This window comes from Apteryx rowi, unplaced genomic scaffold (assembly GCF_003343035.1).
Source record: "Apteryx rowi isolate R43461 unplaced genomic scaffold, aptRow1 scaffold_478, whole genome shotgun sequence".
Classification (NCBI taxonomy): domain Eukaryota; kingdom Metazoa; phylum Chordata; class Aves; order Apterygiformes; family Apterygidae; genus Apteryx; species Apteryx rowi.
This window is the reverse complement of record NW_020450736.1, coordinates 455,759-472,182: the sequence shown is the minus strand read 5'-3', so window position 1 is coordinate 472,182 and position 16,424 is coordinate 455,759. Positions and strand designations below refer to the sequence as shown.

The 16,424-nt window shown below is 44.2% G+C and overlaps 1 protein-coding gene across 1 annotated transcript in view; it reads left to right on the top strand.

The window, feature by feature from the left end:
- Window positions 1-587: 587 nt before the first annotated feature.
- The window catches only part of FREM2 (FRAS1 related extracellular matrix protein 2), a 143,208-nt gene continuing 127,371 nt past the window's right edge, over window positions 588-16,424 (top strand). Inside the window, exons 1-2 of the mRNA XM_026078317.1 lie at window positions 588-5,715; window positions 13,512-13,601. Coding sequence (XP_025934102.1) covers window positions 588-5,715; window positions 13,512-13,601 — 5,218 coding nt within the window. The remainder of the gene's footprint in view (window positions 5,716-13,511; window positions 13,602-16,424) is intronic.

The window sequence follows — 16,424 nt, the reverse complement described above, 5'->3', positions numbered from 1 at the left end:
GCCCCGGGGATGGAGGATTTAAGGTGAGAGCGGGGAGACTGCGCGAAGGGGAGAAGGGGCGCGGCGGTGCGCTCCCGCCGACCCGGGGCTGAGGAGAGGTGCGGGACGTGTGGGCAGTCAGCACCGCCCTCCCTTTTAGCAGGGGGGCTCCAGGCGGTCCGCGGTCGCTGCCGTCAGGGTGATCCGTGCTGGCCCTCCCCTCCCCCCTTCCTTCCCGTTCCTGCACGGCCAGGGCTCAGCCCGCCGCTCCCTCCGCGCCTTCTCCTCAACAACCTGTTGCGCGGTAGAGCGGCCGGGGGGAGAGGGGCGSGTTATCCCCGCCTTTAAGTTTGAAGATTGACAGGCAGCTCTGCCCAATCCTTCCCGGCGGAGGCGCCCCCGCGTGTGCTTATTGGCCTCGCGGGGAGGGGGTGGGGCTTCCGCGGCTCGCGGGGCTCCCCTCCGGAGTGGGCGCGCTCCCCTTCAGAGCGCGGCGTGTGCGCGGGATGAGCGGTCGACCCGGCAGGAGCGGGGCTGGGACTCGGCCCCTGCGCAGAGGAGAGGCCACTGCTGGGGACTCCCGGCGCTTCGCTCCGCCGGCGGGGATCATGCAGGCTCTCCCTGCCGCGTCGCGGCTGCTGCTGGCCGGCTTGCTGCTGCTGGCCGGCTGCGGCTGGGCGGGAGTGCCGCTGCCGCCACCAGGCAGCGCCGCCGCCTCCCCTTGGGCGCCGGAGGCGGCCCCCATCGTGGTGGTGAACCGCGGGCTGCGGGTGCCCCTGGGCCGCTCCGCCTGGCTGGACCCCGCGCGGGACCTGGTGCTGCAGGTGCAGCYGGGGGACCGGTGCCACCTCACCGTGCTGGACGAGGACCCGCTGTGGCAGCGCCCGGGTCGCCTGAGCCCCCGGCGCTTCCCCTGCGATTTCGGCGCCGGCGAGGTGCAGTACTCCCACCTGGGCGGCCGCAGCCCCGCGCGGGACCGCGTCCGCCTGCAGCTGCGCTACGACTCGCCGAGCCGCGCCCTGGTGCTGCCCCTGGTGCTGGAGGTGGAGGTGCTCTTCACCCAGCTGGAGATCGTCACCCGCAACCTGCCCCTCACCGTGGAGCGCCTGCGGGGCACCAGCAACCCGCTGGACGCCCGCAGCCTAGAGTTTGCCTTCGAGCCGAGCCGGCAGCGCTGCCGGGTGGGCCTGCTGCCGGCGCTGGCCGGGCTGCCCCGCTACGGCGAGATCCTCAACTACCCGGCGACGGGGCGGGAGGTGGCAGGGGATGGCAGCCCCGTGCCCGCCTCACTGTGGGACTGTGAGGAGTTCCTGCGGCTGGGGCTGCGCTACCGGCACACGGCGGCTGGCAGCTCACCCAACCGCGACCTGCTGCCGCTGGTGGCCGAGTTGTGGGAGGCAGCGAGTGATGGGGCGCTGCTGAAGCGTGAGTACTTCCAGGTGCTGGTGCGGATCCGAGCTGGCACTGAGAATGTGGCTCCCAAGCCCAGCTTTCTGGCCATGCTCATGATGGAGGTGGACCAGTTTGTCCTCACCGCCCTCACACCTGACATGCTGGCGGCTGAGGATGCAGAGTCACCCCCGGACTTGCTGCTCTTCAACATCACCTCACCCTTTGGCCCTGGCCAGGGACACATGGTCAGCACTGATGACCGGAGCTTGCCTGTTTCCTCCTTCAGCCAGCAGGATGTGAGGGAGCTGCGCATTGCCTATCAGCCACCTGTGGAGGACTCGGATCAGGAGCGGCTCTTTGAGCTGGAGCTGGAGGTGTTGGACCCTGAGGGCGCTGCCTCAGAGCCCTTTGCCTTTGTGATTGTGGTGAAGCCCATGAACACCCTGGCGCCTGTGGTGACCCGCAACACTGGCCTCGTGCTCTATGAGGGGCAGTCACGGCCTCTTTCAGGCCCCGGTCCCAGCCCCAACCTGCTTATCAGTGATGAAGATGACCTGGAGCAGGTGCAGGTGAGTGTGGTGGCGGGGCTGAGGCATGGCCACCTCACTCTGCTGGAGGATACTCCATCGTCTGCTGTCCCTCGTAAACACTTCACAGTGGCTGAGCTGGCAGCAGGCCGGGTCATTTACCAGCATGATGGCAGTGAGTCTCCTCTCAGTGACAACCTAGTGCTGCGGCTGGAAGACGGTGGCTCCCGCCACCGTGTTGAGTTTCTTTTCCCCATTACCCTGGTGCCCACTGATGACCAGCCACCCCTACTCAATGCAAACACGGGGCTGGCTGTGGCTGAGGGTGAAACAGTGCCCATCACCACCCGTGCTCTTAGTGCCACTGACATAGACTCACAGGATGCTGTCCTACTCTTCAGAGTGGAGTCTGGCCCTGCTGCAGGGCAGCTCCTCCTCCGTCAAGCCCAACCACCTCCTGACTGGGAGAAGGAGGAGGAAGAAGATAAGGGTTTTTCCTGGAGGAGGGTACCAGGTTTAATGGGGAGCTCCCATACCTATGAAAAGCCAGTGAGGGAATGGCTGCAGCAGGACATTGTGGAAGGGCATCTTTATTACCACCACTTTGGACCTCAYAGCCCTGGACCTGGGGTTGTGTTGGACCAGTTCATCTTTAGGGTCCAGGATGACAATGACCCACCCAACCGCTCTGGACCACAGACCTTTGTGATCCGGGTACACCCCATAGACCGATTAGCCCCAGAGCTGCACAGTAGCAGCAGCCTGCACTTAATAGTTGCAGAACAGCAGGTGACCCCACTGCGGAGGAAGCACTTGTGCTATACAGACCAGGATTCAGGGGACCATGAACTGCGCTACACAATAATCCAGCCCCCTACTGACACTAACCACCCTCCAGGTGTACATGGAGCCCACCTTGGATCCCTTGTGCTGACTGAGGATCACTCTGTGGAAGTGACCCACTTCACCCAGGCCCAGATCAACCATCACAAGATCTCCTATCGTCCTCCGCAGGAGGAATTGGGGGTGGCCCCTCATTTGGTTCAGTTCCAGTATCAGGTGGAGGATGCAGCTGGCAATGCAGCTGAAGGGACTTTTACCATCTACCTTCAGCCTGTGGATAACCAGCCTCCTGAAATCACTAATACTGGCTTTACTGTGCCTGAGGGAGGCAGCCATGTGCTTAGTCCAACTGAGCTGGATGCCAGTGACACGGATACTGAACTTGCCCATCTCCGATTCATTCTGACCCAGGCTCCCCAGTACGGCCAGTTGCAGCTCTCTGGGTACAGTTTGATTCTGGGAGCTGCCTTTGGCCTAGATGATATCAGACAAGGGAGGGTGGTATATGTACACAGTGGAGCAGAAACCAACAGTGATACTTGCAGTCTTGATGTGAGTGATGGGGTTCATGTTGTTCCCATCACATTGAAAATGAATGTGCACCCTGTTGATGATGAGGTTCCAACCTTACGGTTGGCCCCGGGCACTGTTGGTTCCTACCTGGATGTGCTGGAGAATGGTGCTGCTGAAATCACTGCTAATGTCATCCAGGGCACGGATGAGGATACAGATGACTTAATGTTGACCTTCATTGTAGAGGATCCTCCTCAGCATGGGGACATCCTGGTCCAAGGGGTGCCTGCGGAGAGATTTTCCCAGAGAGATCTGTTGGATGGTGCTGTGGTATATGCTCATACTGGTGGTGAAATAGGCCTTCTGCCCAAAGAAGATACCTTCAATCTTACCTTGTCTGACCTGTCAGAGGAGTGGAGCATCAGGGGCAATGTTGTTCAGGGAGTTTCTGTCTTGGTGACCATTCTCCCTGTTGACAGTCAAGCCCCAGAGATTTTTGTGGGGGAACAGTTCATGGTAACGGAAGGTGACAAACATGTCATTACTCCTGCTCACCTAAGGGCTGAAGATGTGGATACTCCCTATGATGATATACTCTGTACCATTGTTGCTCAGCCCGCATCTGGGTATGTAGAGAACATTTCTCCAGCCCCAGGTTCTGAAAAGTCCAGAGTAGGTACAGCTATAAGTGCGTTTACCTTGAAGGACCTCCGTCAAGGGCATATTTTTTATGTCCAAAGCATACATAAGGGTGTGGAGCCTGTTGAAGACAGATTCACTTTCTGCTGTTCTGATGGCATTAATTTTTCCCAGAGGCACTTCTTCCCCATTGTCATTATCCCAACCAATGATGAAGAGCCTGAAATCTTTATGCGAGAGTTTGTTGTGATGGAAGGCATGAGCCTGGTTATTGATACCCCTATCCTCAATGCAGTCGATGGGGACATTCCTGCTGATGAGTTAATGTTCACAATCACCAGGTTTCCTAAGCATGGCCACATTGTGAACCACCTGGTCAATGGAACTGTCCTAGTGGAGAGCTTTACCATGGATCAGATAATGGAGAGCTCTAGCATACTCTATGAACATGATGACTCTGAGACAAAGGAGGATGGTTTTGAGGTGAAACTCACAGATGGTAAATATACCGTAGTGAAAAGGGTGTTCATCATGGTTATTCCTGTAGATGATGAGACACCCAGAATGGCCATCAATGATGGTTTGGAAATTGAAATAGGGGAAACTAGAACTATTCATAACAAAATATTGAAGGCTACTGACCTAGACTCTGAAGACAAAACCTTGACATACATTGTAAGATACGGGCCAGGACAAGGCCTCTTACAGAGAATAAAGCCTTCAGGAGGAGTTGAGAATATCACCCTGGGGATGAACTTCACGCAAGATGAGGTGGATAGAAACTTAATTCAGTATATGCATTTTGGACGAGAAGGAGTTCGTGATCTTATCAAATTTGATGTGACAGATGGAATAAATCCTCTCATTGACCGCTACTTTTATGTGACAATAGGTAGCGTTGATATTGTCTTCCCAGATGTAATCAGCAAAGGGGTTTCCTTGAAGGAAGGAGGRAAGGTAACCCTTACTACTGATTTGCTTAGCACCAGTGACTTGAATAGTCCAGATGAGAACTTAGTTTTCACTATTACCAGAGCACCTGTTCGTGGTCATCTTGAATGTACAGATCAGCCTGGGGTGCCCATCTCCACTTTCACTCAGCTTTTGTTAGCAGGCAATAAAATTTACTACATTCACACTTCAGAAGATGAAGTGAAAATGGACAGCTTTGAGTTTGAGGTGACTGATGGCTATAACCCTGTTTTTCGTACTTTCAGAATTTCTATTAGTGATGTGGACAATAAGAAGCCTGTGGTCACAATACATAACCTGGTGGTGAGTGAAAATGAAAACAAACTGATAACCCCATTTGAACTGAAGGTAGAAGACAGAGATACGCCTGATGCATTTCTAAAATTTATCATCACTCAAGTACCAGTTCATGGTCAGATCACGTTCAATAATTCCAAACCCATCACCACCTTCACGAAACAGGATCTGAATGAAAATCTAATCAGCTACAACCATGATGGCACAGAATCGGTTGAGGATAGCTTCTCTTTCACTGTTACAGATGGCACTCATACTGATTTCTATGTCTTTCCCAACACTGTGTTTGAAACAAAGAAACCTCAGACTATGAAGATTCGGATAATGGCTGTGGACAACAGTGTACCTCAAATTGTAATAAACAAGGGTGCACCAACTCTCCGTATTCTGGCCACAGGTCACACAGGGTTTCTGATTACCAACAAGGTACTCAAAGTAGAAGACAGAGACAGTTTACACATTGCTCTCAAGATCAGAGTCACAGAGGGTCCTCGCCATGGCTTCCTGATCCACCTGGGGAAAGGCAACCATAGCATCAGTCAGTTCACGCAAGGTATTGCAATACTACATGCTTTCTTTAGGTCACTGGAAACGTTCTTGGTCGTGTTACGCTCTGTAATGATTGATGGGAGAAACTTTCCAAAAAGCAAATATAGCATGATGGCTTTATTATTATTTTAAAATTCTTTTTTATGTATGTATTGTGTTTATGATTGCTTAGGCAGGAAAGAGGGTCCACTGGATAAGCGCAGAGTAATGGAGCGTCTTTGCTTTGGAGAGCTTACAGGCCAAGTGACTTAGAACCCCTTACTTGTATTGAGGACTTACTCAGTGATACAAATGCAGATAACAGAATTGGGCTGCACATGATTCCAGATCTTTGGAGGCCGGAGGCTTTCTTTAAAAGTTTTATTTAGAAAATGCTACAGGAGTGGCCATGCTATTATTAACTAATGATCATACCATGCCTAGGATATCAGTTGCTATATAGTCTGAGTGCGCTTAACTGTAAAAGCAAAATCATTTCCCAAGCAGAGGGAGATAATATATCATGACTGCATTTGTTGCCTTAATTACACAAGCCTTAACCACAAAGTGTTTGTGGTAAATTAAGAAGTAATGTAAATGTTTCAAAATTATGTCAGTGGTACTTACTTTTTACATGGAACTAAAATACTGGGTGGTGTAAGTAGGATGAAAAACACATGTGCTGCATATACTGAAATAAAGCCTTAAAACAAGGCTATGAAGTAACTTCCTTTAATTGAAAGGAGAGCATTAGCTATTCTCCAGAGAATTTTCCGTGTTACTTTGTAATGAGTTAATAGCTGGCTAATTAAAAGTGAAATGAGGTTACTTGGAGCCTGCTGCAGCTGTGGAGTGTGCAGACAGCACAACTGCATGGAGACCCAAAGTTAAAGGGGCCCAGGCAGACTGGGCTGTGTAGGTGGTAGGGGCAAACAGGAACACTTTGTAGTCAGCTGCATTTCATTTCACAGAGCCCATATTGGTATGCATCCCCCATTGGCTGTAGTGATGTTCTTGTCAGAGACAGCAAATCTTGAAAACAGACCTGATGAGCTTTTGAATGGCTGGTATGCCCTAAGTATTGCACTGTTAGTGATGCATTGAGGGAAAGAAAAAGAGGATGAGGAGGGACCAAACYGTGTTTAAGCTTTGGAAATCAACAACCCCTTTAAATATAAAGCCTCAGTAATGAGCTGCTAGCTATATTATGAGTATCATTGTCAGTGTATGCGAGAAACAAAAAAGAATGGGGGGTGAGTAAATAACAGATTATGATTTTTTTTTAATGGATTTTTCTCTTACACTGGAGAACACAGAATTACTGAGAGAGTGTTCCTTGAAAGTAATATCCCATCTCTTTTTGGGGCACTCAGGATAGGCACATCCCATCCTCTTTTATGCTGTGTGGCCAGGTGTATTTCTGTCAAATGACCAAAATGCAGGTGCTTTCTGGTCCGTGACTGGCAGCCCTGCCATATGGTTAGAAACCTACACAGCTTGGGATAAAGCACCTGCATTCTGGTCATATGAGGATCAAAGTACGAACTGCAGGGCTCTTGGGAAATGGTATTGGCAGGATAAAGCTGCAGGCTTTGTGGCAGGCTAGGTCTGAGCCACAGGCAGAGCTGGTGTTCCAAATTTCCTGGGAGCTGGTGTTTACACCATGTTGTTTGCTCTGTCTGCGCTACCTTGTATGGAAGGTACCTAGCCGTTTGGCCACTACATTCTGCGTAGCAGAAGACTGGTGATGTGGAAGGGATGTGTAAGAAATGAGGCAGAGAAGCTATATGCATACTTTATGCCATATACTTTGAGAATTCTAATTTGGACCTTTATAGCAACTAGTTTCATACTAGGTATAGTGGTGGAAACAAGGCCATAAGCATGTATTTACATGAAGGGCAATACCAGAGTGGATCAATTTAAACTTATTTTTGATCAGCAAATAGGAAGGCTTTCTTAATTAAAATTAATCTTATTTGATGTTTATGCTCTACATTTATTTTCCTGCAATACCTTTTCTACACTGATGCTACTATGATGGATAAGAACTTTTGGCCAACCCCCCCCGCTACTACAGTCAGTGTGATCAAGAAATAACAGCCTCTTCATAGTTGCTGCTGAAGAGAGATCTTTAGTTGGAAAACCTAATATTCATCTAATGTCTCTGCAAATGTATGTGGCATCTCCCAGCCTACTGGTCTTCACACAACTTCTTTAATTTCCTGGGGCTGCTTGAGCTGGATGAAAAGCCTGCAACCTGAGAGAAAGTTGGTTTTAAAGTTAGTGGGGGTCCTGAGACAGTCTTATAACTTCACAAGTTCCCTGATGGTATCAGCACAAGTTTGTGTTGAGTTGTGAAGAGTGTTTTTAAGAAATACACACTTCTTTAGTATTTCTTCTTTGACCTCTATAAACAAATAATCCTGAGCATTTGTAAGTCATGTCTGTGTAATATCTCTTTTCTACTGCCTAAGGGCTTTTTAAAATGGTTTATATTTTACAAAATAAACACATAGAACTGTTCTATGAGTGCAAGCCCAAGCACTTGAGGGAGAAGAAGAGATGTCTGGAAAGGCTATGTGAAAGGCAGAAAACATTAGGCCCAGATGTGGGCAATACATCTGTTAAGGACAGGGAAAGAGAAGTTATTGGATGTCACAGAATAACCTGGGAGTGAAAGTCATGGATGAAAGGGTACTGTCTTTTTCTTTCCTTTCTCCTCAGATGCCCTCTTCTCTGTAGCTGTTTTGGCTATGGGAGAGGTTGTGAGTGGCAGAAAGACACAAATCCTTGGCTGGACCTACAGTTTTGCAAAGTAATATGAGATGCTGAGGTCTTATGTAGACCAAGCAGCATACTCAAAACTCTGCATGTAGTTCACTGTTGTGCCTTACCTTGTATCACACTAATTAATGTGAAAAGCATTGTCAAATCCAAAGTAGTGAATTCATGCATATTTTATGCTCATGCTGTACTGACACAATTATCTAATGCTCAGGGCAGGAGTGAATAAGACCCTCTTTTTGTCTGTGTTCTTAATGAGCTTTCGGAAAGTGGAGATTTTGTAGCCAGCCATGAACAGTTTCGACTTTGGGATGCTCCTCTATTGCCTATTGAGCCTGCTGTTGTATGTTACCTTTTTGTGTTTTCATTTTTTACCAGTTTAAGGGATCCATCTTGCAATGTGGAGCAAGTTCTTATGAAAATGCTGAATATGTTCTGGATTCATTGACAAGCGTGGGTCCTGATGGAGCTTGTAAAGCATCTTGACAATCTCGTCTTTACAATTGTAGAAAAATTTAGGTTGGAGAGGGCCCCTGGAAGTCATCGGGTCTAACCCCTGGGCCAACTGGGCTGACTGTGAAGTCAGGTCAGGCTGTTCAGGGTCATACACAGTTGAGTTTTCAGAGTTACCAATAGTGTGAGGTCTGTCCTAATATTCTTCCACCTCATGCTCCCATTCCTGGTATTTGGCTCATCTTTGTATGAACAGATTGACTGACTGCATTGAATGAGGTAACATGGATTGAAAAAAGAATCATTGTGGGAGCAGCTTGAGCAGACTGCCCGATCTGATTACCTGTAACTGAAAGAGGGAGCAGAGAGAATGTTTGGCAAACAACCTTCTGCTTTATGTTTGAGATTGCTTTTCAATGTCTGCCTACAATACTTTATCAAGTGCTAGGAAGGAAATTAGCCTAGCTCACAAGATGAACTAAAAGCCTTCAGTCAAAATGTGGTTGTGCAGAATGCAGTATGTCCAGGAGATTTGTTCCCTGTTGCGTATCTTGTTCAGACACAATCAGCGTGGGGATCTCTAAATAGAATATGTCAAATACTTCTGCCAGAAGTAAAGTAGGTAATCTCTAGTTCATGAGGCTCACAGACTTAACTGGGATTGCTCGAAAGGGGTATTAGAGTGTAGGACAATTAAGTCCTTGATTTAAAAAAAAGTCCCCATACTCTGCAAATATCTGGTGCTTTCTATCCTTTTATATGTAGGTATTAAAATAATCTGAATAAGAGGGAGAGACATAAGTGACAGTAACAAGATAAAATATTCTTAAAATATATTAAGGAGTTCCTAAGTTTATTCAAGTACTAATACTTCATATTACACCTGAAAGCAGCATTTTCAATTCATTATTACTTTTTTGTGCTGTATATTCAAAATATAGTGGTAGTAAACACAGAAAGCGTAAAGAAAATCACTTACCACATAGTAATTTCTAGTTTCTAGTGCTGTCCTAGTATAAAAATACATACAAAGAAAATTGTGTATGCATAATCACACTGCACTCATCTCTGCAAGTCAGCACTGGAATTTGTTCATAGCAGATATTCATTAAGCAAATTATCTAATCTTAAAAAAAATCTAATCTTAAAAAATCTATTAAGGAACTGCCAAGTCTTTCACATTTAAAATCCAGTGGTATATAACAAGTAGTTAGTTAGTGTTTGGATAATTTTTTGAGTGTACAAAATATGATGGAGTGCCGAGTGTTATTTTGGGAGTCCCCAGTCCCACGTGGTTAGGTTTGTAAATAAGGGCCAGGCCACATCCTGCAGCTTTGCAGGTGTGCTGAGGGGTCAGAAAGAAGGGGAAGGGATAGAGGAGAGTAAGAATCTGCCCTGGCAATAAAAGAGCTTAATTAAAGTCTCAGTGCTCAGTGTGTCCTCCTGAGGCCAAAGATACGTAAATGACTATTCTAGCCGAATATCCAACACTTTGTGAACCAACATTTTACTCAGAATTCACTCCTGACAGTGGATTTCAACTTCCTTTTCAGGCAAGTGTTTTCAGAGATGAGTGAATTATGTTGTCTAGTGCACTTGTTTCATAAAGACTATATATTTATAGGAGAATAAAGAAGCCTTTAATAGCCAAATCTATTTTGCGTAGTTTTAAATGGGAAAGCAGTATCCTAATCTAGTGTGGATAAAGGATTTTTTTTTTTTAATAGGAGAAATCTGCAGGATTTCTAATGAGGGGAGAATTGCAATGTCCCCATGAATGTTTAGCAGGCATTGCAGTTACACAGTAATGAATTATGCTTGCAGTTGAGCAAGTGTTAATATAGCTACCATAAACTTAATCAGCTGTGGCAGAAAAGTGTAAAATTCCTTAAGTGACTCTAAGCATGTTTTTAATGAACAGAAAACACATCATTCCTTTGTGACTCTCTTGATAAAAATAAGATTTTTTTTGGATGACAGGTAGCTTTTTTGATGAGGTGGTCCTGCAAACATTGACTCAAGTGCTTACCTTTATATATGTTGGAACCATTGATTTTGATAAGGCTACTCACATGAGCAAAGCTAAGTACTTGTGTAAGTGTTTGCAGGATGAAGGATTTATTTGCTACACTGGCATAAAAAGGTATTTGTTTGCGTCCTCTTTACAGGCCTATTAATTTTTGATCTTTAACTTTCTTTCAAACATTATAGAAGAGATTCTTTAGTGACATATACCTACTGATAATGTTCTTTACTTGTTTGCCCTAGATGATGTCTGKCTACTTTTGGAACTGTAGATTTTGAAGAGCTCTCATAAAAGAGCTTTTGGCTTGTTTTTACTAATGTACCTGCCCTTACATGGGAGGAGATTTTCTGTGGTACTTGAGCTCCACTTTAATGCTATTCATTTCCAAAACTTTTCCTTAAAAATAAATAAAATAAATTACCCTGTGCTGTTTGATGTAGCATCAGAAATGGATTTTTAGCAACAACAGTCTTTTTGTTCAAGTAAAGTGACAAAATAACTTTTTATGTATTACATATTCCTGTCACCACTCAAGGAAACTGGAAAACATTGTATTGATAAACATTTGTCTGCCTTTTGCATGTTTTCTCTATAGGAATTGRTGACTCAAAAACATGAATTGAAACTTTTGTTGCTGAAGTCTATTCTGTCTACTTTAATTGCATCTGTCTGGGTTCTTAAAACAGAGTGCCTCACTGTAGTGTTTGAGCACTACTTATGATGCCACAGTCATACAGATTATATGCCATGTGCTTTGAAAAGAAGTTGACAGGAAAGATGGTCTGATGGAGAGGGCACTTTTGCAGTTTAAAAGATTGTGATCTCTCTACTACAGAATGTGTAGATATATCCAAGACTGCTTTAAATAAGCTAGGTCACATGCCAGAAGTAATCTAGCTGTGGAAGCAGGGGGGGTTGTGTGGGCTAATTTTTCTTGCCTCTTCAATGGAAGGTGGAACTCAATGGAGAAAATACCATGGTTTTTTCTCTCATTTCAGCCAGAGATTTCCTGTGACCCATGGCAAGCCCCTTTGGGGTAGAAGGCTTCATTCCTCATGTCAGACATCTGCAGGGTAGATATCTGCATCTGAACCTAGTGCCAAGGGTCCTTCTATAATTAATGGAGATGGATTAGCCTTTTTAGAGTGCAATTGATATGGCTCATTTTGGACATCCACATTAGGATGAAATAGATACAGATTTCTCTGTTTGATCAGATTAGTCCCTCTCCAAGTCCTGCTTTATTTCACTTCTGTACTTGTAAAATATGGACCATTCTTTCTTATTTTGCTTTGAGGATACTGTTTGATAATGTTGGTTTGAGTGTCTGAGATACTCGGATACTTTAGTGTTGAATGTGCCATAGTATCAAGGTTTTTTTGCCTCACAACAGAATAGAATATGGCTATGTCCTTCTTTGACATAGATATATTAGAAGACAATGTAATAAAAATATATGTTGCTTAACATGAATATGAAGCATATAATAATCACAATCTTATACTAGTGATGTAAAAATATAGCATAGATTAATGGCTTTACTAGAGTTTTAAAAATAAAAACTGCTAATAAAGGAAAAAGCATTTCTGAGAGAACTCAGTTGAATTTAGATAAGGCAGGAAAACAAAGGAATATTTTAATATCAGTATCAATAACTTCATTAATAACACTCCTTTGTGGTACACTCTAATCTCTTTGCTTTTTCATTCAATTGCACTCTGAGCAGCGCACTTGCACCTGGCAGCACTCATTGGTGGCAGTGGGCAATTCTTTGAGTTGATCAAAATTTCCAGCATTTTGTCACTGGTAGGAGTGATCATTAGGTCCATTGTCTCCTGAAAAGTGATGCTGAAGTATGTACTATATGGATTTACACAAGATGGGTCAGCTCTCACTGCTCAATGTTAAGGATGAGGCAGAAGTACTTGAGGCCAGTTCTGTTACTCTTAGTGGTGTTGATTACAATCATACTCTACAAGAGCAACAAATCCAGGGGCTATTTTGTGCGATGGTGCCAAAATATATTTATTTACAATCAAATAAAAGTTAGGCTAAGCATATTCTTTATTTACCCCATTTTGTTTGCTTGTTTGTATGTATGGGAAAGCTGTGGAATGTACTGAATTATCCGATCATCTTCTTAGCAACGCTTTCTTGGGTCAATAACATGCAGCTCATTGGGCATCTCAGAGTGGCCTAGAGCAGACCACAGTAATTCTCAGGAGGAAGAATAGCAGCTGAATCAGTCTCTTAGTGGATAGTTCCCTTTAAGAAAATGTACCACAAAAAAGGCATGAATCAGCTCTCACTGTTGAGCCCATGTTCTTACATTTCCTTTCGGTTCTGTTTGTCAATACATGCAAGAAGAGAGCACTGGGGAGAGTAATGAATGATATTTGTTAAACTTGAACTCTGCTAAAACTGAAGTTCTGCAGCAGAGCTCAAGAATCTATGTTGAAGCTAAGCTATTCAAGACATGTCAAGGTTTTTTTATACCAATAGTTTCTTAGCTGTGATGTTTAAAATAAAATGTATTTTCTCAATTTTTTTTCCAGCCGATATTGATGAGATGAAGATATGCTATGTTTTACGAGCGGGTAACAATGCCACCAGTGACATTTTTCATTTTATGGTTGAAGACGGTGGTGAGTACTCAATTATAAGAATTTCACTTTTGTTGTTCTTGAAAGATTTTAAGTATACTTTGGGAGTGTAAAAGCATTGAATTTGATTAAGGGGAATCCATGTTAACTGCTGGACTKKGGRTTCCCCCCCCCCCCCTTCCAATGTTGTGGACTGTATTTCTGGTGACTATAAGAGATGTTTTGAAGAAATGATAACTGCCTCTTGGTAAAAGAAAACACTCAACCTGCTCTAGCAGGAGAGTGAAATTCTCAAAATCCACTCAGATGTCTGGGCTTTATGCAGTTTTCACAGAATCACAGAATGGTTGAGGTTGGAAGGGACCTCTGGAGATCATCTAGTCCGACTGCTGTGCTCAAGCAGCATCACCTAGAGCACGTTGCCCAGGACCCTGTCCAGACGGCTCTTGAATATCTCCAAGGAAGGAGACTCCACAACCTCTCTGGGCAACCTGTTCCAGTGCTCTGTCACCCTCACAGTGAAGAAGTTTTTCCTCATATTCAGATGGAACTTCCTGTGTTTCAGTTTGTGCCCATTGCCTCGCATCCTGTCGCTGGGCACCACTGAAAAGAGTCTGGCCCCGTGTATCTGTGTATCTAATCTGTGTGTTCCCCATCCAGGCTCTATACATATAAGTTTCCATAAACCTGGTATGATGAAAACTTTCTAGATTTTGATGTGCAGTTATGGTTGCTTGCCTCTTTTAAAAGGTCTAGCTATAAAGCTGCTTTTCCTATATCCATGTGGACTCATTATCTCTGATGTACCTGTTGTGCAGAGTTAGAGTTCTGCTTCTCTCTGACATGCCAGTGGGGATTTTCTTATGTTAAAGATCTTAATCAGCTGACTGATGAATTCTCGTCACTGATAATATTTTGGAGGGTTGTGGAAGATGCAAGAGGAAGGAGTAAAAACAAATCCAGGTTTATTAGCAGGTAGTATCTTCAGGGGATTTTTTTAAATTTAATAAATAAAAAAAAAAAAACAAGGAACAGTTTGAGGGGTAAACAAAACATGTTAGCAGGCCTTTTTCCTCCAAAGTCTGTGGATATTCCTGAATGCGGATATTCCTGTGGGTGGTAGCAGGTGGCTAGATTATACCTCTTTAATATCTCTTTTAAATATATGCTACATAGTTCTATGAATAACTGACAATGAGTTTTATTAGTTGATTTCTATTAGTTCATTTTAGAATGATGAGTTTATTAGTTGATTTATTAGTTGATTTAATAATATTCTTAGGAAAAAATACTTCATGCCAGCTTGTTTACAGCTCTTGCATACTTGGCTTGTACTCTTTTCACAAGAAGTACAGCCAACTGCAGTATTAAGCTCAGTGAATATGGATCTATCCTGTCCCTCGCAGATTGCACAATTATGTCACCATCCATTGCTGCTAGGCATGGCATATTAAGGCATGTTCTGCTGTTCATTATGGTGGGCGACTGCAGAGGAGACAGTACCTCTAGAGACCTTTGAAAATGTGCTTGCAAATCTCTGCTACCTAAGGAAAGTAGTGAGATAAGTTTGTAACACTTGGCCTGTTTTCCTTAAATATTTTATCTGAGACATAGGTTAGAGAAACTGAAAGCTAAGTAAGGATAATGGAATAAAGGGAGAAGTATTTTCATTGTAATACCATCATTTTGTTATGACAGGTGTCACCACATGGTGACGTTGCGCGTGATTTTCAAGTTCTTCTTCTAGTAGGTGAACAAATACTCAGTCCTGATGTTTCAAGGTTTCGTGGGAGAGGAACAATTCAAGTAGAGGAAAGTTTACYCTCAGGAAATCGTCTGTTGACATCAATTCTGAAGACTGAGTTGTTCTTTGGGAACCCAACATTTGTGATGGTTCTCTTCCTTTATTTGAACACTTTGCAGTGGCAAATGTGTAGTTAAAATAAATAGCACTTAATATATTCAGACTCTACTGACAATTTTTCTTTTACTGGAAAGCTGACCTACCATGTCTGCTGCCACAGTCTGTGTACAGCATTCTATTTTTGATAATACAAAGAATCATTATGATAATGAAGTGCTTGCTAACTTTTTTAGAGCCTTTGGAAGCAACAAAGACATTATCAACTTGCACATTACATAGCTAGATGATAAGATGGTACTTGCATTCCTGAGTCTCTTCAATGACACAATGAAAAATGCTGAGTTGTGTTGCGTTTCAGAATATTTCATAAGATTTGCTTGACTGAATATGGTAAAATTGTATTTAAAAGGGATAAAATTGTGGTCAAAACCTTAATATTTGTCTGCTTGAAATAACTCAGGCTTATTAGCAGTGTCTTCAGAATCTATAACAGCATGAAAAATCCAGCAAGTTCTTTAAGTATTTTTCTGCCTCAGAAAAGCATCAAAGCCAGTGTTCTGCAGCTCAGGTATGTTTTGGAAGAATGTCAATGGTACCCAGACTATTGTTTTAATGTTCTTGATTTTAAGCCAGATCCTTCTAAGAGAACATACATAAGATCAGAGTGAAAGATTCAACACAGAGTACCAACAACTACTACTGCAGAGCTGTGTGTTTCAGATTTCTTCCACTTCCCGTATTAGGAATTTTGCAGTAGTAAAYAAATTTGTGATGGCCTCTAATGCTGTAAATGAAACAAATGGGACTTCACTTAAGCTGAACTGTACCATATTCCATAAGTGATCCCACTGAAATCAGGAGAGGTTTTGGAATTCTTGATGAATGAGTATTTGTTCGTGTTATTCAGCTAATGTTATTTTGAATAAGTAAAAAAATTTAAGGCACATCCTGTGACCTAAGCATTTTATATTTTCCGGTTCTCTTGTCTACAACACCAGTTC